General features: G+C 48.7%; 1 protein-coding gene across 1 annotated transcript in view; it reads left to right on the forward strand.

Moving 5' to 3' along the window:
• The window catches only part of LOC144177985 (ATP-binding cassette sub-family C member 2-like), a 603,957-nt gene that overhangs the window by 438,198 nt on the left and 138,779 nt on the right, over positions 1-26,980 (forward strand). The window contains exons 17-20 of the mRNA XM_077705540.1: positions 6,097-6,278; positions 8,159-8,234; positions 16,475-16,685; positions 18,845-19,155. Of these exons, the coding sequence (XP_077561666.1) occupies positions 6,097-6,278; positions 8,159-8,234; positions 16,475-16,685; positions 18,845-19,155 (780 nt within the window). The remainder of the gene's footprint in view (positions 1-6,096; positions 6,279-8,158; positions 8,235-16,474; positions 16,686-18,844; positions 19,156-26,980) is intronic.

Genomic DNA, 26,980 nt, shown 5'->3' on the forward strand with positions numbered 1-26,980 from the left:
GATAACAGCTTGTTCTGAAAAAGGGACCAATTTTTTTGAACTGTGCAATCGGAAAAGTGGGGAACATAGTAGGCGAGAAGCACCTCTAACCCAGCCGTGATTGACGCGACATCGGCCCTGCTGCAGCCTTGTATTACTTTAAAACTTATTCGAAGATACCCCAGCTTTCCACGAAAACTGAAGTATGGAATGGTCGCTTACGCCTGGTAGATAAGTCATAGGGGAAACCAAATGTGGTGTAGTGAAAAAAAATCAAGTCTAAGCTGTTAGAGGATGTTCGCGTCGGCATGAGAGCAAGTTGTCGAAGAATATTACCGCAAAGAATGAGAAATTATGTGCACTGGGCGGAATTTTGTTCAACAATTACTGAATCACGTCTCCATTGCATGTTACGAAAATTAAAATATACCAAAATGAGCTCAGGCGAGTTAGGGTATCTGAAGCACAGTTTATCAACTACGTCAGGAAATTGCATCTTAAAAATCCAACTGCGCGCAAATTAACGAGGACGTGAACACACTGAAGACACCACAATCGCAGACTCACAACTGGTTTTGAGTCAATACCAACTTGCCCAACTTTCGACCCTTTTACAGTCAGGAAATTGGCTGCAAAAAGAATTTGGAGCAATTGCTGATCTATAACAGGCACAGGTAATAAATAAGCGGCTAGCAACAAGTATACGCACGCAAACAACTTCAAGTGGCGTCACAACCGGGATTACATGCGAAACAAGCCTATCGATGACCACTATAACAAGTCTTCCTCCCGATAGAACGTCATGGTCGTGTCTGTAGAAGCAATACGATTTTTCACAGTCTAATATCCCGCTATTCTTAAGTTTTGCGGGAAGCCAGGTTTCGGTTAGAATGACAATATCAGCGAAGCAACAATTAACATCGAAAGAAAGTGCTATGGATTTGTTAAGAACAGGCACGTACCCAGGTTTTTTTTCGGGGGGGGGGGGGCAACCTAAGGTTACTTTTCTATGCAAATTAGGGGAGAGGGCGAGGGTACCGACCGTTACTAGTACAAACACGATGAACACCCAACGTTTACCATAAAGGCACGTAAACCTGCACAGAGAAATGAAATTAAGTGTATCCGCCTTTGTGATGAAGGCGAAAAGCGAAAATACTCGTATGTTCAAAATTTCGGCGCACGTGAAAGATCCCTACGCGAAGTTTGCAAAATTAAAAAAGAACGGCAGTAATACAATATTTACAGGAATACGCGTACTGCACAGTAAATATACATTCCCTCTGCTAATGTTGAGGCATATTTCCGGAGCATCCCACACGTTATACGCAATCGAAGTAGGCAGAAATGGAAGTGCATGTAGGCACTCGAGAGTTCAGATCTCCGTGGCAAACATCATGCCGTTCCATATTTTTCTCCGAACAAGGCGGTGGCTTCTAGTTATGAAGGAAGGAAACTAACTGCTAGGTAAATCGGAGATGTCATACGCCTAATTCCGTGTGTTATTATCCTAAACACCCTCAGAGTTCGACGTTTAACAGTCTGCCATTCAATTCAGGCCTCGGAAATTGGGGTATCGAGACGCACTGGACTGCAGTAGACGTAGATAAAAAACGGTCGCAAGCGCCAACGCGTCAGCGCTTACCTTGCAATTTTTGTAAAGAACCTTGTTATTTCCAGGGATGCGCCTTGTCGCTTCGTCGGCGTCGCAGCGTGCCTTGTCCTGCTGTCCTTGCCCATAGGCGGGAATGCAAGGCGGGAATGAGCTGCTCCCCTGTCCTCTCGTTCGGGCCGTTGGTGAAGTAAACTAGTTTCTATCCGCCGACACCTTGAAGATACTCCGACATCGCGAGACTAAGCTATGTTTAATGCGCCTCGTATTTTCATCATATGTACAGGATGTTTTATAACCTCTCTGATACAAAGAAACAATTCGCAGTCCAATTTTGAAGCCGAAATTTCTCTCGGCCAATAGTCTGGTTGGTGTCCGTCGAGATGTCCGGTCCGCGTTCATTTTCACCGATCACCCGCTGCACACCCGTCTCTCTCATGTTGACCATTTGCCACCTTGGCTCCGTGCCTTTCAACGCTCAAGCCGGGTGTTCTCGAAGTCTGTTCATTGGAATGCAGCTCGGTGTCCGTAAACCCGCCAGTAAAGTTTGGTTCATTTTTGCGGTGGGTGGTGTCGTCGTGGAGGAGGGTGAAGGACCCGCTGACGAGATGAGGCAAATAGATGATGAAGAAAAAGTCCATTTACACTTATTTACAGGAGACGATGAAGCATGAGCATAAGATAACACAAGACAATGAAAACTGGATTACAATTAAAAGGCGCCGGAGAACACAAAAAGGGTACCGCGGCACGATTCTTGATGGGGGCCCGGGGGACAGAAAGGGTGTCGAACCGCCGCGCGGTTGGCGAGAAATTCGTGGGGCTCTGGCGCCCAGCAACTGGCACGGGAAGCAAATCTTGATGCGACCGCTCTGGGCTGCAGCTCCGGACAAACTCAGCAAAATTGCGCATGCAGTCGGAAGCGAAGCCACCCCCGCACAGCAACACACGTACTAATTAGGATTTCGATCCCCGCTCCTCCTTGTCCGCCGCCCCCGAAAGTCGGGAGGAAACAAAACCCTCCCCAAAAGTTGCGTAGAAGGTCGCCGGCAAGGCCGTCCCAAAGAGTTGCCACTCCGCCGACGGCTGGGGGGACACGGTAAAGCGACGAGAAAGAAGGAGGGCCATTGCCCCGACGGGGCAATGCCCCTCCTCCCTTCTCGTCGCTTTGCCGCGCTTTGCCGTGAGCTAGCAATGAGGAGATCGGCAAATTATCTGTCGCCACACGTCTACGATAACGTGAACGGAAGTGAACGAACTGAAACTGAGAGATGTGATACCATCATTCTATTTCGTCTCCCTCGTGCTTACGGAGTAAATCTGGTTATTATTATTGTTATTACTCCCATATTTCCCATTTACGTGCCCAACAAATTAGCTGCCGCTTACAAGCCATGGCAGGCCACGGAAGATGATATGAGCAGGCTTCTTGTGAAGCGTTTTGGGAATTTATAGCAAGGCAATGAAGACCTTCATTAGTGTCTTCAGGCGTGCCCAAAAAAGTACCCTACGGAACCATTCAAAAAGAGCTGCTAATGCCAAGAGGACTCACCGGCTCTTCATGTACAGTTTTACTGTTCTTGAAACTCTGTTGCATGTTTATTGCCTTTTTTGCTTAAAACTCCATCGTACCATTCTTGAAAGTAAATTGCAATAAAGTTTTTCTAAGAATGCCGCACCAACTTGTCTGTTTCAACTGAGTACGAGCCATATCCGAACTTATCCTAATATTGCTCAAATTATCAGCATAATTCTTAATTACTTGTCGCTATAGATTTCCCCTAGCTGACATGTGAAACATGTCATTTAATAGTTTTGACAGCACTGCTTTTAGGTCCGGTTCCAAACTTCCGTTTTTCCCCCCTCAAATTCTCCTTACGTGGATTTGGCTCATTTAAAAAAAAAACGCCTCAAATAGCTATCAAGCACAGGATTCATATGGCGGCGCTTTAGAATGTGTGCCAGGGGAGAAGAGGTGGCGCGGGGAAGGAGGGGTATGGCCCCAAATATTTCGGGGGGGGGGGGGGGGGCGGGCCCCCCCGCTGGGTACGTCCCTGCTCTCCCCTAATTTGCATAGAAAAGTAACCTTGCGTTGCCCCCCCCCCCCCACCCCGAAAAAAAATCCTGGGTACGTGTGTGTGGTGTTGTGTTGGGAGTCCGGAGATAAGACGTTGTTATCAGTGACATTCAATTTGAATATCAATTCAAACATTCAATTTCACACACAAGGAAGAGGAAGATACAATTCACAAGGACGAGGAGTCTTCGAGAACACTCATCTTCCTGAGGGGGCCCATGTTCCCATCTCTTACCACTGTAGGAAGCTGTGTGTGTGCCTCTGCTGGAAAAACAGAAGTCCTATTTAGGCCCTCTCAGCAACGTACACGCGAGGTGGTGGAGGCTTAGTTTGTCTTTTTGTACTATAAGAATGGGACTTGTGTCAGCGCCTCACCCGTGCCCCTCCTTGATGAGGAATTTTGATGATAGCCTTCAGTGAAAAGCCGGCAAATCTCTTGGCTTCCCAACGTTTTGTCATGATGTTTTCGATCTGCCGACATTCGCACGGAACGTCGGCCAATTGTTGCGGTGCATGTTTGATTGCTGATTCCTTCCCGATTGTTGTTGAATTACGTGAGTTTTTGTGTGTATGATGCGCCACCATGGTGCGCTGTGTCGAGATTTTCCGCTTTTGGTTTCATTAAACTCAGTTGTTAGTAAGCGCTTGTCCCGTGTAGTTCTTCTCTTCGTCCTGCGTTTTTCTGCGCTTTCAGTTAGCACACTTGCCCACTTGTCGGTGCTCGTAAGATTGCGCACACTGTTGGTGGCTGCGCTGAAGACGTACGTCTTTTTGTGTATTGGAAGCTTATTAGAACCGAGCGAGCAAGCCTGCCCGCTTGCTTTCCGAATTAACTTCTTTCGTGATTGACGCGTTTCACGATAAAAATCCTCGCTGATGGAGACTCCTGTGCCTTTTAGTTGTGGCTTTGCAACAGAATGCTATCCTTTTTTTTAAATGACAAAACCTTTGGCATAATCTGTCGTTTTTTTTTATTTTCAACATATATTCCGAGTCTATGGGATCGAACCATCATGTCTTCTGTCAGGCGCATGTTAAAGTGACGAGAGTGTTGCAGTGAACCGAAGTCACGGACGCAATTTAGGGGCGAAGCCCATTAGGGGCTGGGGCTTTCGGTGTCTCATGTCGTCGTCGTAAGCGTCGTCTCATGTAGTCACGGTACTAAAACACCGGGAAACTCGTTTACGCCTCGCGCTAGTACGTAACGCGTACTAAATAATAATAATAATAATAATATTTATTAGTCAAACAGTCATAAAAATCACTGGGACACTCGTTCACGCCTCGCGCTGGAGCGCTTCGTGCTTCAAAGACAAGAGACTTTTACAGCAAATCTGTATACCTCTGGACCCCCCTCCCCCAACAGTTCCCTCTCCGCTGGAAAAAAACGCCAAGCCGCCAAGAATACGATACATTGCATGCTTCGCCCTACCCCATCTTTTAAGTTAGTGGAGATGTCCCAGGATTTTTTATCGGAGTCCTCCCACTTTTCCAAGTGGTTGTCAGAGGTACCATAGAAAAGAAATTGTCTCGTCTCGATCTGTCTTCAAGGTCATTGAGACGTAAATTTGTGGCCTCGTTTTTAAGAACCTATGTTTTTAAGAACCTGCAAAAGACTCGACCGCTGCTTCTACGGTGGTCCGACTTGTCAAGTCGGACACCTTTTGGGCTTGTTCAACCTAATTTTGCTTTAGATCAGAGAGCACGTCGATAAGTTCAGCGTGCCTTGAAGCTTGTGTGTCAGAAATGGCCTTGATGGCAAGCAAGTAATGCATTGTGCAGCCTGATCGTTTCGACATCAGGCGACCCCGTGTTAAGCTCTATATCAAGGCCAAGAAGTAACAGTCAAACAGCAAGCACAGAATCGCTAAAATTCTCACAAACTACACTTGGGAACGGGAGAAGCAGCAGACAAAGGTTGTTAGAGCGCTTAGAATACAATGATGGTTCTTTACCGACCTGCACGAGAAACGGGAAGGCATTGTTGAGCGACGACGGCATGGTGGCCGCTCTCCCGTATCCACTGAAGCTGTGCGGGTGCTGCCAGCTTCTTGTAGGTTTCGCGCTTGGCGATGTCGATGTTGGTGTGGCTGATGTGGTCAGGGGTGTTGCGGCGGCGCAAATATTACGAAGATAATGCATGTCACCGTCCACGGCCGGCAGTTGCTGCTCCACTGGCAAGGTTCTAGCAGGAAATGCTGACGCATTTGGAAGCGAAGAATGCCATTTCGCAGAAGGGGGCAATGAGCTGCACATGACCACATGGTTTCCGCTCTTCCGTGCCCACTCCCGCGGCCATATGCAATGTCTATAGACCTTGGATAATGCAATTCCAAGTGATTTTTAATTGCAAGAAATAATGCTTGGACGCAAGGTCCAGCATTGGTGTTAAGTTATACTTGACTTTGCTAAAATCGTTTTGTTTCAGACCCGTATTATGGTTTGTAATCAAGGATCTTATTTGAATCACATGGACCGGCTTCTATTGGTCCATACCCAGAGTGTCAAACAGCACAATTGTCTTGAGGATCTCCTCCAAGACCCAGCATCTCCGCAAAACTTTCGCCTGGCTTTGCAAGACAAGTTGCTAATGCCGACAGCAGCTTACTGGTAATGTTTAAAAGCTGAAGCGCAAATAAGATTTGAGCTGAGATGCATGTTGTTGAAGAAAGGAGCCCGAAGCCACCCCAAATTAAGAAAATCACTTTACATCAGACTGAATTCCTGTTTAACATGATCACGGCGTCACCGTCTTCCTTCTATTCTTTTCTGTCGGTCCCCTTGGTTCGCCCTCCTACTCTTCTGGAAAATTCCTGTTCACCCGATGAACGAAATGTAACATTTGTAGTGTGTTGTTGCTGCATCCAACTATCATACGCATTAAACATTACAGGTAATATGTAACAGACGTCTTGGAACTCTAATTGTTTTGTGACTATGCCTCTTGTGTTCTGGGGAGGAATGTTCGAGAAAGGCTGTTGTTTTTCCGCCAATTGGAGTCTAAACTGCGATTGGACCGAATTATTTGTGCCTAAACACAAACCCCTAAGTGCCAGGCACCAATCTGCAGTGCCACTTTGTTGTCGCTTACCGTGCAATCTATTGATTGTGTTTAATATCTTGACAACGCAAGCCCTTCGCAAAACTTATTTGCAGTGTTGGCATCTATGGACGTTTCCCCATTACCTTTGGGGCTACCAGCTTCTGCTACTGTCCATGAATTGGGGTAATCGGGAACAATACACCGGATAACCGGATAAGCTCTGTAAGCGACACCAGCTCCTGAAAAGCTTAATATCACGGGGCACCTCCGTTGCTTATAGCATAAAACGATTCTTTCTTAATTTCTTTTGTATGCAAAACCTGTAATCGTACTAGTTGCAAAGAGCACAAAACATGAACGTTTATTGTTAAAAAACCTTCATCACTTCCCAGATTTCTACGGCTGTACATTACTAAATGAAAAGCTGGCATTCGAATTTCCTCTACTGAGGCGCAGCTATCAGGTGCGCCATAATTTATACCACCCGTACATATTTAATGTGCGGTAAAATCTGTGCAGCAAAGAGTATCTCCACCAATCCTACGGCTACCCGTGTCCTGATCGAACAAAACTCGTCGTGGTCAGCAGGACACGTTAGTCTCTTCACCGCCGTTGTATACCTAAACAGGCTAACAGAAGAATTCGTCTTTTTACTTAGTAGCACGACTCACAGTAAATACTGCCGAAGCGGATTTGCTGGAATTAGCACTTTTTGTGGAATACTGAGCACCAGAAAGTGTAAATTATCCTACAATTACACGACATGGGCACCACACCAGACTTAGCACAAACTGAGAGGTCCTTGTAGCATAAAGAAAATATATACCGACCCAGGATTCAAGTAAGTGCAAGTGAATCCTTCGTGCACTAAATGCATTGGGTATAATGATGAAACAGAACTGTACCTCTGCACTTAAAACGTTTCTAAAGGTGTGAGGATTTTTCTGAAATCATTAGTGAAAGTAACTCACACATTACGTTCCCCTTATATGAATACGAATTGCTTCGGTATTTTCTCGCATTTCATGATCCTGGTATCTAAAATTCATTCCATGTCTGACACTGTCATCCCTCTTCTTGTTACACATCCATAAAAACGGGTTTGGCAGATAGAATTCAGTGATCCTTAATTTTAGAACCGTGCAGACTTGAAAAGATCATTTTTACAGCTGCGAAAAGCAGAATTTGAGCCTAGTAAACGCTGAACGAGAAATAAAAACGCTCTTATGTATTCAATAAGATCGGCGGGCTGCCGTAATTCCACTGCGAAGGGCTTCCAGAGACAAATATCAATTGCAAGAGCATAACGTCTCTGTGCAGCCTGTCTAAAGGCCTTGATGTACTTTTAGCAAGTGATTTGGCAACTGAAAGGTTGCATGCTGTGCATCAATGTTATAAATTATGTACGTTCATAGCAATTTTTTTATTTATGGATTTGTGGCGAAAGCAAGGACATGGAGGTCCAGACAAAAATTGACTCAGCCGGTCAAATCACGGAAGAAGAACGGATAGAATCAAGAAAGGTGAGCTGCTCGACACGGAAAACAGCTTGACAATAGTGTCTACTTGCATGCCTAGCAGTTTTTTCTGTATTGCTTGTTCCCTGTATTCGCGTTTTTTTCTGTTGTGCCTTTTATATCTTGCCTTTTTTACAAATATGCCGTAGGGTGGGGAGTTGAACATGTGATGGCAGTATACTTGTAAAGGTGTCTAATGTGTTAATATGAATTACCGAGGTCTCCCACACCCAGCAGTTCCTAATGTTAGATGTCAGCCGTGCTGGTTGTATAACCTCGAACCTCGTTCATTCGAACTCCGAGAGGGCAGAAAAATTGTTGAAATTAAGAATTGCTCCATGTGGTGGGGTGTTATTTCGTTAGCTGTACATCTCGGAAATATTAGGAACGCATGCGCGATAAAGTATAGAGATCCCCGGCTTTAGGAGCGCAACGGCAATATTTACGTTCTCCGCAAGTACGCAATGCGCAATGGACGGATTTAGATGGGAACCAAGAGAAACAGGCCCTTGGAGATGCGGTGCGCACGTAGCCGCGACTGCAAAAAGCAAAATAGCAAAATAGCAAAAAATAGCAAGAATAGCCATAGCAGCAGTCCGCTAGTAATGCAGGCGCGCAAAGGTGGCTTGGCTGCCTGTCTGCTGCTTCACATAAGCCGTTCGCGCGGGCTACAGGTCTTTTCATTTTTCTTGAAACAGCAAAATGCTTAAAGAGACCGAGCAGCATATTTTTTAATTCTCGAAATCTTGTATGCTTGCATAACGTAGTCAACCGGTAGTCATTCAGTACTTAGATTAAGGGGTCGCAAAGAACCCCATTGAAAAATTGCTGCACTATGTCCATCATATAATTTAGAACCTTGCTCAAAAGGGTTTGCTCTCTTTCCCGGTCTTGGCTTTCTTTGATCGTTGGAATTATGTCATTACAGTGATGTAGCGGCTAATAGCCGGCTTCCATTCAGTTGGAACAATGGAAGGATTCGATGGCCACTTTAAAAAAGAAAGTCACACAGCATAAACGGAAGGCGCATCTGCTGCGACGAGAAAATCACGACGTGCCGCTTCGTGCTGGCGATAACTATAGCTTTCGCATTGCTTTCAGACGTGAAGGAAGTAGTGAAAGGGCTTCTCAGAAACGTTGCAGAGTCCGTTTAAGACATCCCGGTTTGAAGATGCTGTGCCGGCTGTTGTGACGAACCCAACATTATTATACGGCCTATGTTTGCTCGAAGTATAATCTGCGGATGGGCAGCCCTCTTCAATTACCCGGGACGCGCATTTAAGGTTCAAATTAGGGGGACTTTGTCCCCTTCGAAACAGACTTAAGCATACTGGAATGAATGGGCCAGTTAGAACGCTCGGTTGGCTCGAAATCTGGGGCTTCCCATTACTGAGGTTGGACTTGGGAGAAAACTTTGGAAAGGGTAGCGGCTTCAGTCCGGTGCCAACTATCGGCACTCCGACGGTCATCCCTGGCCAGGACCGGCTTGATGGATAGCGGTCTGCGCATGCGCGCCGATCCGGCGTGCCAAATTTGTTATTGCTTGTTTGGTTATTTTTTTAGTTCTTTCCAACGCCACTGCACCGGCTGGCGCTGCATTTAATGCGGATTTCTCCGTTGTATACGCGTGTTTTTGGCCTGCCATCGTTGTTATTTTGTCTTTCTTTTGGTCCGTTGGGCTCAGACTTTGTCGGTTCACACTGGGAGAAGTGCGCACCTTCTCGATGGGGCGCTCGCATCGGAGGCTTTCGACGCACAATCGTTACTCGGCCGAGCACCCGGCCGGCGTCTACCGAACACGCACCCAACCGGATGTCGTCCGCAAAGACTGTCCACAGCCACTAACCGTTTGCCAACGTGTTCCATGGCGATAGACGCGTTTGATAGCGAGCGTACATCCGAAAGAATTAAGCACAAAAAGATATTCACCGTGTTTTTGGTTCTATAGCACGAAACAGAAAGTGGCACATGGCGCGTACTGTTTCATAAAGTACATGAAAAAAGGGGAAGCCACACCAGCCGAGAGGTCAATTCCCATTTGCTTGTATAGCGCGAGTATAACGAAAAAAAAAACGAGCGTGTGTCAGAAATTTCTCGCGGAGTCTTGGTTAGCCTTCAGCTTATGTGGAGGCCGCATAGGTTCACCCTGAATAGTGATTCCATTCTTTAAAAAAGCAGCTGCAGTGATTGCGATGCCTACGTTTTAGGTTATAGTAGACTTACGCCACTAGGAGGCTCGGTGACAAACCTAGCCAAAAGAACCACTTTAGCGAAAGAATATGCTGAAAGATCCTGCCATATTTTTAAATTGTACTTACGGTGAACAGATTGTATGCGACGGTATATGTTGCGTACAGCTATGCAATCCCGGCAGGCGCACGGCAAGGCAATCTGATTTCATGAGGTTCCGATCGCATTGGTACGGGGGCAGTGGCTCAGAAAATATCTAAAAAAAAAAAAACTGTGGTTCTCACCGCAAGGGTTGACCGGGGACGGCTGCCATACACAATTGTGCCATTTCTTTGGCCTGTAAGCCACCCCGACGGAGCTGCTACAAAAATAAGGCGCTCGAGTTATGGGGAAAACGCTGCAGTGGCTGAAAAGGTTGCCGACGGTTAATGCTGCCTTCGCTAAAAAAAAAAAAAACGTTTTTCCGGCGAAGGAAGTACTAATCGACGGGGTAAGAGAAACGGCACTTCCAAGCGCAAAATAATCTATTGGGCTGTTTATACCAATTCGAACCTTTCATGTGAACCTTTGCACGTGCATAGACGAGCTTCAGGCAAGAACATAGCTCCTCGACCTAAAGCGAGAGGCGACAAAGTTTCTGTATGTTGAAATGAAAAAAAAATGCCAGAAAATAAAGAATGTCAGACGAGCAGGCGGACATGGTAGCAGTGTTGTTTATTATCTGTACGTTGACGTCTGTATAGGTAAGAAACGGTTGTAGATTTAACCATAATTTGTTGTTACTGGCCGGTATTATAGGCAGTGATCGGCGCAATCGCCATTGATTGGTTCGACCGTAACGTTTGGTGCGAGGAGGTTGCGGATTAAACATAGCCCCACCTGAGGCAGCGCGCCGCCCTTACACGGCAATTTTTCGGCCCAATGGTTCCCATTGTCGCCGGCTGCGAAGGACAGGTCGCTATCTATAAAGCCGGTCGTGTCCATAATAGGCTCGCACACTCTTTGTATGGTAGGACACGTGTAGAAAAGGTTGGCGAGACGGAGTTTGACATGACGATCGATTTGAGAGCAGCGAAGTATTGAGAGAGGAAGGGAAATTTACGTCAGAAATGAACCGCCTGCGATCGGAAAAGATTTTTTGAAGACCACGTGGAACGGAGGAGAAAGTATTCGGTGGGGACGCCGACCGAGGATTTCAGAGAAGCCAGAAGGAGAGCAGGTGGTGCGGGGGAGTCCCGCGAGTAAAAATACATACAACTTGAAGAGAGAGTAAAATTCCTGGGAGGGGTATTGCCTGGAAATCGAAAACACGAATACAGAATCAGAAACGGTGCCCAAGAAAAAAAACGTTAAGAGTAGTTAAAAGGGTTATAGAAAAATAATAGAAAAATAAAATACCACCGCGGAAGAGGAGACCTTGCGTACGTAGTTGGCTGCACATAGGTAAGAAATCGGAAGTTGGCGGGTGATTTTCGTAAGAAGACATACGTAAGCGTCACGTAAATGACTTGTCATTTTGACCGACGCGAATACAACGAGGATGTTGAGTTGCGTACAGGAGAACTAATCACTAGAATCACCTGTGAATAATTATTCAGACAACTTGAAATCTTCTCTGCATTCGAAGTTCTGCGTTCCTTACCATCCGCTCCCTTGAGTCGTTATCGACTCCCCTGTTGAGATCGCGCCGTGTCACTACCAAGCGCTGTTTCCCAGTTTAAATGTCGTCCAAATCCTGCTCTCTCGCTAATATCGCACTCTGCTTCACTCTCACCAACCTCCTCCGTCTTTCTCCCCGTTCTTCTCTGAAAGGGACCTATCGCCATACAGAACATACCCGCCTCGACCGCTGATGGCCCCACGAAGAAAAGTCTGCTGTCAAAGCGTTCGTACCTGACTGAGGGCGCTACCGTTTCCAAAGGCTTACACGCACGCACGCACACGCACACGCACACGCACACGTGCACACACACTCACACGCACACGAACACACACACGCTTACGGACACGCACACGCGCACGCGCATGCACACACACCCACACACGCACACGCACACACACACAAACACACACCCACGCAGACACACGCACACGCACCCGAACACAGGCACGCACGCACGCACGCACGCACCTCCACACACAAACACACACAGACACAAATGCACATGCACCCACACGCACGCGCACGCGAACGCACCCACACCCGCACACTCCTACACACACACGCACACCTACCAACACCGCCCCCCACACACCCACACGCACACACGCGCACAAACGTACACACACACACACACGTACACACCCACACACGCGCGAACACACACGCGCACACACACTCACGCGCACACGCAAACGCACAGGCACACGCCCGCACACGCACACGCTTACGCACACACACATGCACACGCACACACACTCACGCACGCACGACCACGCGCACGCACTCACATGCTACGCACTCCTACCCACACGCGCCAACACTTACACAGCCATACACACTCACACGCACACACCCACACACATGCACGGACACGCACACGCACACACCGACGTCCACGCGCACACACATGCACTCAAATACACACACAAGCACGCACGCATAAGCACACGCACAAGCCGACGCACGCCCGCGCAAACACACCACATACACATGCACACACACGCACACGCACTAACGCACACACATACGTCGACGCCCTCGCACGCACGCACGCAAACGCACACGCACACGCACACGGACGCGCACGCACACACACGCACACACGCAGAAGACAGTTGTAGTTGAGCGTACGCAGAGAGTTGCGCACGCACGTAGCGGCAGCGCAGCGCGCGCAGCAAAGTTCTCACGAAGAACCAGTTTTAGTTCACCGCACGCAGAAGTTGATGCGTGGATAAAACAGTAGGGCCGAAATGCGCGCTTTGTGTGAAATGCAGCGCCACTGAACGCCAGATTAGCAAACGAAACATGTGGTTGTCGGCCAGCGCCAGCCATAAACCTAGCCACAAGAAACCGCAAACCAGTTTGTGGGGAGACGCCATTCCTTTGTTCCTTTCGTTCACGGGTGAGAGAGTCCGGAAAGAGGACGGGAGGGGCCTCGCGTACAGCCCGCAAAAGCCGCAAAACCCGTAACGCAAGAATCCCAAACTTGCGGGTGCACGCAAAGCGCGGGGCTACGGCTTACGTACTGCGCATGCGCTCTCACGCCTCCGCAAGTTCCCTGCGTGCGCAGAGCTGCGGCGTGCGCTCAACTAAAACTGTCTACTCACATGTACACTCGCACGCAGACGCATCCGCACACGTACAGGCACACGCGCGCACGCAAACGCGCAAGCACGCACACGCACATGCGCATGAACACGCACACACGCACACACACACTTACACACAAATGCACACGCACACGGACACACACACACACAGACAAACGCACAGGCACTCCTACGTGCGTACACACACGCACGCACACACACACCTACACACACACACAGACCCACGCATGCACACGCACACACCTACACACACGCGCGCACAAGTACCACACACACACACACCCGCACGCACACACCTCCCCACATACACACGCACCCACACACACACACACGCAAACACACACACACACACACGCTGACGCACGCACCCACACGCACACGAAAAGCACACGCGCTCACACACGCGCACGAACCCACACACACACGAAAAGCACACGCGCTCACACACGCGCACACACCTACAGATACAAGCACGCACATACCCACCATGCGCACACACACACGCACGCACGCACACACAAACACGCTCACGTACACACCCACGCGCGCCCGCATACGCACACACACACGCATACGGAAGCAGGCAACACACACACACGCACGCACCTGCACACACACTCACGTGTACACGCAAAAGCACCCGCACACACGCACACACCTACACACACACGCACACACAGAAGCACACACACGCACACTCGCGCGCATGCAGACACACACCGACACACACCGACGCCCACGCCCGCACGCAAACGCACACGAAAACGCACGCGCAACACACATGCACACACACAGGCACACTTACACGTAAACGCACAGGCACACACACACACGCAACACGCACTCACGCACACGCACGCACGCACACACCTACACACACGCACACACTTGCATGCGCATGTACACCCACACACAAACACACACAAGCACACGCATACACATGAACACACACCTACAGACACACGCACACGCACGCGCACTTAAACGCGCACGCACGTACGCACAAGCAAATACGCATGCATACGCACGCAGGCGCACACTCACACGCACGCACTCGCAATCGCACGTGCACGCACACGCACGCACTCGCAATCGCACGTGCACGCACACGCATGCACACGCAAATGCACGTGCACAACCCCCAACACACACACAGGCACGCACATGCACACGCGGACGCATGCGCACACGCACATGCAGAGGCACTATCACGCACACTCCCAGCCACACACCTAACCACCCCACCCGGACACGCAAACGCACAAGCACGCACGCGCAACCGCACACACCGACAACTGCACACACACGCAAACACGCACGCACACACCAACCCACGCCCACACACACGCACACGCACGCAGACGCAAACGCACACACACACACACAAACCCCCGCCCGCACGCATACACACCCTGACACACGCACACGCATATGCACACGACGGCCACGCACGTACGTATGCACACGCACGCCGATACGCACGCGCCCGCGCGCACACACGCCAACGCACACACACACAAGGGCACACGCACGCTCGCACGTACGGACATGGTGCACGGGTGCCCTTCGTGAGCGAATTTTGAAGTGTGCTAGGTATAATGAGTGACATATGTCCTTCATGCGAAGGCAAGATTCATGAATCGGAGTCAAGCACCTACGCACGCACACACACAACACACGCTGTTCAGGTAGTGAGACCTACACTATTTGTTGTCGTGATACCAAACTGCTCGCCATTTGATAGCCATCTTTGAATGCAGAAGTACTAGGGCAGCCACTCTTTTTCTCTATTTATAAAGAAATTGAATAAACCAATTACAGAAAGTACTGGAAGTTGTTCTGACCCAGTTACTGTTTGTCTCTAACAGTTCTTTCCTATGGCCGAGTTCAATGCGTGAACACTGGTAAAGAGAGCTGTCACCCATTCACCTGAGAAACTTGGAGAGGGGAAGACAGTGGCAAAAATAAACTGATTGTTATGATGGACAAGGACGTTACGTTTTCGGCGTAGCGCTTGTTCCAGCTGGCAAGGCAGAATAGAAGAACCAAAACATCAACGAAGAACCAAAACATCAGTCATTACCAAAACATCAACGCGTTAGTCAGTGGCCTTCTTGGCGTGTTCTAGGCATTAATATAGAAAGATATACCGCAAGGGACAAGAAATGTTACTGACGAAAAACACTCGGGTATAAAAATTACTAACAATATATTAAGCACGCTTTCTGTCTATGCCAGCCAAATGATCGTATCGGTGAGCTTTAATTAGTGCGCATTTTGCAGGCAGTCTAATATTACTCCAAATGTGCCCCCGCAATTCTCGCAGCATACATTTTAATTTAGGAGATTTGGCGTTATTCAACGAAAAGTTTTTAGTTGATGACCGTAAGGTCTCGTTTCAGTCTGGTATGAGTACGGCTGGTTTTTCTAACTTGACTGGGTTACATTTCGTTTGAGCCTGGTACGGGTGCTCGACTGCTCCCATACAAATTCATTGGATGGCATCGCGGTCTAGGTTACCGCTCCTTTCAAGAACCGGAATTCACCGTATGTGCACAGTGTCCCTGTGACTGCCGCGGATACAAAACCTATCGTCTTTCCAAGAAAAGTGTGACTTGGGCATTATGCGAAACCCTGCTTTTATTCGAGCTTTGCAGGCAAAGAAACAACAAGTGTTGCCAAGTTTTCCTCATCGGAATGATCGTTTTTGGCTGTGGTAGATGTTTCGCTGCTTTTGGCGTGGTGCCGACTGGCGTTTGTGTCCAACCCTTCAACCCCCTCAGTCCGGCTGGCAGCTGGTGCGCGCCCTGCTGCGATTGTCGGAGTGGCCCGTTCTGGCAGGCGTGACAATGATGGCTGCTGCGGCAGCAGCCTCCGCCTTCCAGCAGCTCTGGATCAAGGCGTGGACAGACGCTTCGAGCGCTCACCCCGACGCCGTGGAGGGGGGCCGGCGCTTCTGGGTCGGAGGGCTCGTAGGGCTCTGTGCTTTCGATGGTGAGCGAGCCGAAACTCCAGCCGGAGCCTTCGCAGTGGCGCAAACACGGCTGCAACCTAAAATAATATGGTACTTTTAACAAGAATACGATACGGTTGGTGCCAGAAATAAAATGCCACAGAAATTCTTTTTCAAATTATGACAAACACACACCGGCATCCCTTTCGTGGGAGTGGAGCGGAATCTTCTTAACATGTAGCTTCACTTTTCGGCTAGTACTTGTAGCTTTTTTAGACGTAACAGATCGACTGAGCATCTACCGATGGGCCTATTAAATTTTCACAAGACTGCGTTGAACGCAGCAAACACGGGCATCTCCCGCGTGCGTTCCAAGAGAAAGGGGTAACCAGAGCAGCGTACACTCTTTCCCAGGTGCCGCGCGTACACTTGCAACAGAGCAGAGTACACTCTTTCCGCATGTGCAGCGCAACTGCGGCACACGGGGAAAGAGTGGTGTCCAGCGACCCCACGCTCTGCAAAGGGCGAAAGAGTACGGCGGCGGCACCTGTGCGCACTTCTGTGGCAAACAGGTCACACGCGCGGGCCCCACCGCTGGGTGTGCCGGCGTAGTGCGGAGCCGCAGCTGCGTTATGACGTGATACGTGCTATGTGCGGGATGCGTTCGTTAGAGCAGAGTGGGAACCCGGAGATGACAAGATGCAGGGGGTTCTGGCTGAGCATAAGCCCCAGCAGCAGCCACAGTGCACAGTGGTGCTATAACAGACGGCTTTATTGCTGGCCAACAATGACGAGTACATTTATCTGTCATTAGGTTGTTATTTGCGATTTACGGAAATACATTTGCCTGTTTATTGTAACTTCAAGCTGTACATGTAATACCTGTGAGAGATGGTTATAAAAAAGAAACTAGATTGCCAAATGTATCACACGCACGCAAAAAATAGGCCTGAAATGTATTTATTTATTTATTAGGAAGATACCGCACGCCAAGATTGGCTTAAGGACCCGGGTTCGACTCCCTGCCACCGCGGCCGTTTTTTTTAATGGAGGCTAAAACAGACGACCCCGCTTTTCGAGATTTCCGAGCACGTTAAATATCCCCAGGGGGTGAACCCTCAGAACCCTCCACTACGGCGTGCCTCATCGCCTGAGTAGCGTCGGCGCCTTAAACCTCCTAACCAATTAAGAATTGCACAAGCAGGAATGGGGACGTTAGAACAAAAAGCAGCAATGCAGGAGTGGCTAAATATACCTGACACATATGCAACACAGTAAGGCCCAAGATCAAAATCCCATTTCCCAATGATTTTCAAATTACATTAGCACGTTTCAAGACTGAAAAATGGGATATGACAGTTCATTTTAAACTGTTATTGGGCTAGGATAAAACGAGTACTTAAAATAGTTAGTCTGGGCAAAGATAGGAGTGAAGTTCTGTGAAAGATACCGTCCTGTTGGATGTCAGGATTTGTTAGGTGTAGAGCCCCTGCAAAAGCTCGGCGATATAATAGAGGCAAAACGCGCCGGAAATGTTAAAAAAAACCAAACGCTACACAGTAGGGGCAAGTAGGAATAAATTTCTCTCTTTCTCACTGGCCTCTTCCTCTAGCCGCCGAGCAGAAAGAATTGCTGCCGGCTATTCCGCAGTGACAAGTAGCCGCCGCAAAGAAGAGTGTACCCATGGCCACAGGCGTTCAGCCAAGCCGCATTCAGATATGAGAGTAATAAATGCCCGTGGACCTGCCGACTAGAGCGTAACACAACACGCACACCCACACAGACGCACGCACGCACGCACATACCTACACACACGGAGACGCACACGCGTGTTAATTGCGTGATAATTGCGAAAATATGGGCTACCGTTCCAACCTCGTAGTTTTGCATTCATGGTTCATCTTAAGAGCCAACAACTGCGCGCAATTAACGGGGACAGAAACACACGAGGACAACACTGCGCTTGTGTTGCCCTCCCCGTTAATTGCGCGCAGTTGTTGGTTTTTAAGATGGGCCATTACCAACTCGCCGAAGTTTGAACCCTTTGAATACCTCAACTTATTCAGAGTGCGAGTCTGAAGAGCGATCGTAGCTGCAACGAGTGGAAGGACACAGAGAACGATTACCGGATTACCCACCCTTTCTTTTTGGGGCCTAACGTGCGCACCACTGGCGTACAAATTGCTCTGCTGACTCGCAGTCATGTGCCGAATGTCCGGCGGCGTGCTCCTGGCGGCGACGGCGCGGCGCCTGTCGCGTTCCCTACACGGCGCCATGCTCGGCGGCGTTCTCTGGAGCCCTGTGTCGTTCTTTGATGCTTCACCGCGGGGCCGGCTTCTGAATCGCTTCACGGCCGATCTCGACTACGTGGACTCGGAGGTCTTCGTGGCCGGCAAGCAGTCGATCCAGGGGGTTCTCCTAGCAGCCGCAAAGGTGGTCGTCGTTGGAACGCAGTCACCCGCAGTTGTGGTCATCACTGTGGTCGTTGTATGCCTCGCGGCGTGCGGAATCGTGAGTTTTCTCTGCTCTCCTTCACGTGTAAATGAAAGTTGGACCTGTGAGAATAGTTGACTTTGGCAGGTAAATTCTTTTTAAGCCCAGGCTGTATAAAACGCCTATTATTGTTACGTGGTGGCAGATAACACGAACCATGTGGGGAGGAAACGGTATATTTACATGAAGCGAAGAACTATTTACATGCAGCCATAACTGAGCCCGGGCTTGATACACGTGGCTGGCTGCACGTTACAATATAATGGAGAGGAGCCGCAGCGACATTTTTTTGCCGCTCGTACCGCATTTAGTATTTGTATTTTCCCCGTCGTTGTATGCCTGCCGTTTCACGTTGTAACACTCTCCCATAAATGTTGTTTTCTTTGTCAGGACGCTGAACATAACGTTACCTCCCGATTGCCAAGGTTTCTTTGCATGCGGATAGGTGGTTACCCAAGATGGCTGACTCAAGATGGCCGAACGCACCTTGTTCTCTTTCGCTTCACCTATTTAGCTCATAGAAAAAACGTAGCTGCTGCCGTTCTTCCCTTGAGAGAGTAACTTTATCCTGCTCTCCGTAGAAGGACCGCGTAACATTTGCTCCGGCGGAGACGTAGCCACCCGAATAATCAAGGTACGTCGTGCGGAAGAAAAGGCTTGAGACGAGCCACATGAGCCAATTGCGTCTGTCGCAGAGGAGCCGTAAGATGGCGTACTTGACATCACTCACGCGATTTGGAGCTTCCAATGGCCTGATGTAATGCGCCATGAATTTCTCCACCTTTCCTGCTTTCTCAAAGGTCTCCAAAGCAATATCAAATCGCCTTTTTATGGTCAATATCCTAAATACGGCAGTCACACTACGATTTGTGAGGCAGGAATCCGAAACCGAGTTGGTCGGTGGGCTTTCTCGGCCAGGCTCAGTGTTTCGGTGATGCTAGTGTCATTGGGAAAAGGAAAAGGTAAGATTGTTTTGAGGCAGCTTGGCGGCGACCGTGCACAAAAAAATTCAGGCCAATCCACCACGTGAATGTGGTTGGAAAGCAAAGCTGTAAACGGCACCCACAATGATTACAAATGAGGCGTCACTTAAATTCCCTCCCGTAGCTATACAAATAGTGAAACCAGAGAGAAGAGAAGTGTTACTTCAAAGAGATATTCTTGGTAAGTATTAAATCAATGCATGATGTATGAACGGTGCTTGGTTGAGTTGTATTGGTGTAGCACATGAGTGGAAACTTTTTTTTACAAAACTAAAGGAAGCTCAAACCTAAAGCTAGTGTTAGACGATCTCACTTCTCCGTCTCTGCCGTCGCGGACGGAGGCGACGAGATCGGCGGCATAGAAGGAATGAGGAGCAGTATGAGGAGGCAGAAATACTTCTATTCAGATTTCTGAACGGCCCACAGTACGGCCCAGGGGGCTGGTTTCTTCTCCACAGCGCGCGCCGCCTGTCCACCAGCTGAAGCAGGGTAGGCGGAGAGGGGCTGGGCAGCAGCATCTCCCATTGCTTTTGTTTGGTAGTTGACGGACAGAGAGGAGGGTCATCAGGGTTAAAGTCGCACACCCCACGTATGTGGCGGAGTGTTCCTACTTCTGAGCAAAAATTACATTCCGCGTCGTAGCGATTCGGTTGCATTAAGGGAAGACACGTCGGGTGTGGGAAGGAGCCGTATTGTATGAGCCGTATTGTAGTTTGTTGTTCTCTCGAAAAGTCAAGGTAAGGCGAAGGTACGGTCTGTCTCTGAAGGCGATAATGCTGGGTTATGTCCCTGAACGTGACGAGAGGGTGACTGTTGACACCAACGGTCGCGAAAGAACCCTTGGGGGGTAGAGGTAAAAAGCTTTGCTTCAAAACTTAAAATGGGCTGTTTCCTGTGGTCTCGCGCGGGACTCTATTATATGCGTAATAAAGAAAACGAGGCGACGTCCCATTTTTTTTTTTGTGGTTTAGTTCTGCGTACATGGTTGTCATGTTAATAATGGTCCTATTGGTGTGATGTGCGACACCATTTCTTTGTTATATGAAGAAGAATGTGGAAACTACAAAGGAGCAACTCCTCAACAACGATTGCAGGGAATTAGCACCCCATTGTCAGGGATGATGACGCGACGCGGAATGACGAATAAGAACGCGGTGACGTAGGGAGATACTTCAGTCAAATATGCTGTTGGGCTAGTTGGTTCATTGCTTAAGGAAAACGCGACTGACCGAAACAGTCATAGGAAAGAGTCGTGACACCATGGCGCGAGAACTGCGCGAAGCGTATTTTATCCAGAAAAACAGCGCAGGCTGTGTCAGCCAAGCATCGCTTATACTGTTTTCAAATGAGTACCGGATCCTATACAACATGCGATAAAAAGGTGTGATTGTTTTCTTCAGCAGTGGCTATTTTGTTTTTATCGTATCTTTTTTAGATATATTATATTTTTTTGTGTATGTTTGTGTGTTAGTAGACAAGCTACTTATATCCCAGTCTTTCCTTGGAATTGTTAGTAGCGCATCTGTTTCGTCGCTCTTCGTTTTTTTCTGTCCTGGTTTGTAGTGCTCGTTTTCCTTAAGTGAGATAGAAATTTAGAGACCTGAGTAACGGGGAAGGACAAATCGCAGGTGTCTGTGCAACTGGATGACGGAAAAGGTGGTACACACATACAATTATGCATCGGTTCCCACTCGTGGATCGTGAAAGCGGTGCAAGGAGGTCGATATCGACATTCTCATATGGAGTGTGCATGCATGTTACCGGTTAAGTTGGCGAGGTGGTCTGGACGTAGGTCTCTTGTACCGCTATCATTGTGGGCAACCATCAACGTATCGCTCTGTCACCTGCCGACACTACAAGCATTGGCACGGTGAGCATTGCCCGCGAATAACTTGCATAAACAATGAAGTCTGGGTGGCCATCTTGACGCTCAACGAACACGGCTCCAATGCCCCCTCAGCTTACATCAGCTCGAAGTTCAGTAGGTACCAGAATGTCATGAATGATTGATGAGGGGCACTGATGTAGCCCAAAACTTCAGTTGGCAATGCGCCTCGTCGAATCGTAGAGTCCAGGTGAAAGGAACGTACGTTTATAGTAGGCGCGTTGAAGGCGATTTGGCTTCGCCAGATCATGCCACTAAGCGTGGAAAATGAAAGTACAGGAGAAAACAAACTTCTACTAGTTTTGACGAGCGCACTTCTGTTAAACCAGTCACAGTTCTTGCCTTCTTTGAGCGTGCTCGGATGTCATCCTTGTCTACAAAAACATATGAGAAATGACCGGCGCTGGCCAAAGCGACACTTCTTTGAAATCACTTCTTTGAAGCGACACTTCTTTGGCCGACGCTCTGAATGCAGCAAAGCAGGGGAGCTCGGCGCGCGTTGTGTTCGAGGAATCAGGGGCCACTAATGGCGAGATCTCAAGTGTATGTACGTGCGCACGTACCTCTTAAGACATAATAAGTAGCGCAAATAAACGACATACAAGGGTATGCCAACAGGCGCTACACTTCCCACTGTTTATTAGCAAAGACTAGCGCCATTCATTGATACAATCATCTCGACTTGCGCAACAAAAACAGGTTAGTTGGGGTGCGGGTTTTAGATACATTCTGTCATCTACGCATATTATAACGTATATGCTGTTTTTGTGGCGATTGCTTGGATATTGGTGCAAATGTGCGACACTGGTTTTGCTAATAAACAGTTGGAAGTTAAGCGCCTGTCGGCGTCCTCTTTATTGTGTGTCGTTTATTCGAGCTAGTTATATTCTTAGGCCGCAGCCAACACGCCCGAAAACAAGTTATTCTGACCATAGAGATTCTTAGCAGGTATTAGAGAGGCAACTGCCCGTGGGAGTCCATGTCTGCGTGGGCGTTACGGCCTTATGGCAAGGTCAACAGGATCCCCATGTCATGAAAAAAGTGCAAAAAGTGTTCAAACAGGCAGGTGCCATAAAGGGGTCCTAAATAGCCTTCAAAAGCTCGCCATTTCAATCGCACAATCGCAAGAGTACCCCTTCACTACAACATATACAAATATTACAACTCTGCGTAAAGCAGGGGCCGCACAAACACGCAAACTTGAAAAGGTCGTTTCTTTCTTTCCTTGTTTACCTACAGCTTCCTCGCCGCCATACTGCCTCGCTCTGACGTAGTTCTGGCTCTGACGCAGCCTCTATGGCGCACGAAGCACTGAACCAACCTTACGGTGCCCTAGTTGGTGGGCCCCTTTAAATGCTGTAGCCAGTCAGCGTTCCCGGCTCTGGGGGAAACGCGGGTGCGGTCCCGGCGAGCGGCGCTCCGGCACCGGCGGCACGGCGTATCCTTGTAGCGACTAATGTCGATCGTCGCTACCCGCCACAAGAGCTTAGCTGACTTTGTAGATATAGCGCGTCGTTTACAAGGTATGAATAACGCTGAAAAACACGGAGATTCTCTGCCGGTGGAAACACCGCTACACGCGCGACCGCGACAGCATCACTCTGCACGGCGGACAAGAAGTCCACTGCGCGATGTATGCACGATACGGCATACACCGCAGCGTCTAAAACTTCTCACCGCCCGGCAGAGCGACACTATTGCTGAAAATCCGTTTATAAATGCGTGAGAGGGGGTGATAGTGCAGTGAAAGATTCCGCTGGTTATCGTCGTCGGCGCGGCTGCGTAAAGCGGTGGCTGTATAACTGCGGATATGCTAAGCCTTTTCCGAGCGTCGGGGCCTTGGAGGGACCTGTTCGCCGCGACAGTGCCGCATGCGGAAACGCTACCGCGTCACTAGTCGTCGGTGTAAATCTTCAATGGCTGTCGTGAGCGAGCATGTGTTTGGGACCCTTCTACCTGGCCTTCAAACTCTCGTTTTCCCCTATTATAAAACTGGCGTGCCGACACGACCACGGCCGGCGCGAGGAGCACAGTCGCCGGGAGCGGCGCGACCGACCATGTTCGGCAGTTGTAGAAGAAGCCTGGGCTGCTCAAAAAAGCGTGACGTACCGCCGAGCGGAGCCAATGGCTGCGCGCATTTCGAATCTTGCCCTGTTTCTCTAGGTGATCTTGCGCCTAGTCTGTGACGTCCCCGCTCCCACAGTGCTTTGGAGGCGCGATGAGAGGGGAAGAGCTCCAGGCCTTATTGCTCGCCCTTTTTAATGAACGATAACTCCGCTAATAACAACGCCTTTAAACCATTTTTCCGGCAGGACGTTCCTTGGATAGTACTCCAGCTTTTGCGCGCGTAAACTCGCAACGTTTAGAACCCCTTTTAGGGCCCCTTGCGTCTGTGAATGCGCAGATCGGGGCTGGCAACCTGGCTGATCGTTGCCGTAGGTGCACGGGTTGCACACCAGATTTCTTCCAGACACGCCATAGAGTTTCTTACAATATACACTAAAGAGGAATGCGGCGCGAGCGTCTTTGCGGCTCACATCAAGGCCGTCTGTGCAGTCATGGACCGCCATTATATCATGCGCTCGCCTTAGTTTCATCATTGGCTTGGATTGAAACGGTTTAGTGGCCGTATATTCGAAAACAGCGCAACAAAAAACCTAAAGAGTTGTGCGTTATTTTAGAAGTGGAAAATAAAGCAGGCTGTTTTAAAGCTAATGAAAAAGGAAGTAAAGCGTATTTTCGCAGGAACTGTTGTGCTACTATTCTGCTGGCCAAGCTGGTAGTTAACAACGTCAATATATTGTGGGAAACTCATTAGAGACTTATTTTGTTAATTTTACTATTATTTCAGATAATAAGTTGTTTGAAGAGTTTGGAAAGCTTTTTCAGCGTGCCTATGAAAATGTCGTCTTCCTGATGAACCGGTGCACCGACCGTCAGCTACAGCTTAACAAAACTCGTTGCTGAGCGAGTTGGTTCCTACTTGAAGAAAACCTGGCGTTAAGAAGGTTCAGCAGTGCCGGCCTCCCGTAGACAATACATGGACACTTTCAGAAGCCATCGCGCGCCTAATATTTGGCCTAGCCTCGTGTGGTTAGTAAGAACGTTTTTGCGGACAGATGTTTCATCTAGGACATTGATTTTTTACAAACGAGTAAGAAATATGAGCAAAAAAACTCCCACCTCCCCTCGCGGGAACCCCTGTGTAGATGCGACGCATAGGCGCAGCGGCGAAGGGAGCGCGTTTTATAGCGCGCATAACGTTGAGGCGACTGCGTAAGCCGGTCCCAGTCGATGACGACGTTGGCGTACTTGTAAAGCGGCGCGGACTCTAGGTGTTTGAGTCAAGCGTGGATGTTGCTTCGCCGGAGAACGGCACACCGGTTATATGCGCAGCGCGCCCGAAGGAGAGGAAACCGCGGAAGAGAGAGTACTGCACATGCGCCGGCCTCAGCGCGTCTGCCGCGGCTATGACGCAACGTGCCGCGGCTATGACGCAACACAATCCAACACAATTCACTTTAATCCAATCCAATCCAATCTAAGCCAAACCAAGCCAAGCCAAGCCAATCCAATCCAATCCAAGCCAATCCAATCCAATGCCCCTCGCGAGAGAGTGTTCGCTATCGGAGAGGAGAGGGGGTGAGCGGCGGAGAGCGCAGCTGGCGCGGCGAGAAGAATGGGGGAGGGGTGGACAACGCCGACGACGACGACGACGACGACGACGCCGGAGGGACAAGGCGAGTGAATCAGATGCTCTGCATCTAAAACATAGGTTTTTGGGGTGCTCGTGTTTCTGCACGCCGCATTGAAAAAAATCGTCCAATATCGAAATTCTGTTCCCAACATTCCCTCCCTTTGGCTCTTCTGATTGAACACATGCCGGTAGAATTCTTCTGAGGCCCATATTCTTAGCGCTAGGCTTTCTGAAAGTTCCTCAGCCTGACATCGCCCGCAATCGAAATTCCCACAATTTTTGGTGGCTCCGTCTTTTGTAATCAGAAGGAAACAATATTAGGCTCTATCACTGACGGCGTACACGCCGTCCTTTTGCTATGTTACTGCACAGATCGCCGAACGTCTGGGCTCATGCGGCGTGCGCGCGGGAGAGTGAAAAAGTTACACCATCTTCCCGAGGTGAATCCTTTTGACGAGTTCTCCTAGACCCCAAATTATCATAGTACATATGTGAAAAAGCTTCTTTGTTAGATGATTTTTTCTGTTTTCTGTAATGCTTGGTCTATTGAGGAAGGCGGCTACATCCACGGCTACCAAGGCGTTCAGCCATGAAATATTTTATTTATTTATTTATTTATTTATTTATTTATTTAAATTGCCCAGTAACAGCGTTGTGCCTTTTCGGTTGAGGCACTGGGTAAATGAGGAATATAAGGCATACAGAGCGACAACATATAAGTGAGGGTAGTAAATAAAAATCGGTTAAATAAATGTTTATGTATATACGGTGTTTCAAGGAGACTGAGTAATTTTTAAAAATTGGCTTTTAGAAGTTCAATTGTTTTTCTTGCCCTAAGTGATCAGGGGCAGTGGCGGGTGCTATTAATTCGGTTCCAATTGCTATTTAGGGAAATATTTACTAGACTTTATTCATTACCAGACAGGCTGAGTGATCACAGTATTGTTCTATTTAATTTGAATATTTCCGCTCCAATCAGACAGCGTTCAATAAAATTAATTCGAGACTACAGTAAAGCTGACATTTCTAGAATTAACAATGTACTTAAAACCTTCTTTGAACATCTAAATGAAACTGCTTATAGAAGGTCTGTAGACGAAAACTGGCGTTTGTACAAACAAAAACTTCTCAGCCTAATTAGTAATTACGTACCCCTCGTTTGCATCCGTGGTGAAATGGGAAGGCCCTGGTACACAAATCTGTTAAAAAAACTAGCCCGAAAGAAAAAGCGCCTCTTCAAAGTGGCAAAAAAATCTGGTACTGCCCCGAAATGGAAGA

This window comes from Haemaphysalis longicornis, unplaced genomic scaffold (assembly GCF_048455015.1).
Source record: "Haemaphysalis longicornis isolate Haplotype H1 unplaced genomic scaffold, Haemaphysalis longicornis Haplotype H1 scaffold_1, whole genome shotgun sequence".
Taxonomy (NCBI): Eukaryota; Metazoa; Arthropoda; class Arachnida; order Ixodida; family Ixodidae; genus Haemaphysalis; species Haemaphysalis longicornis.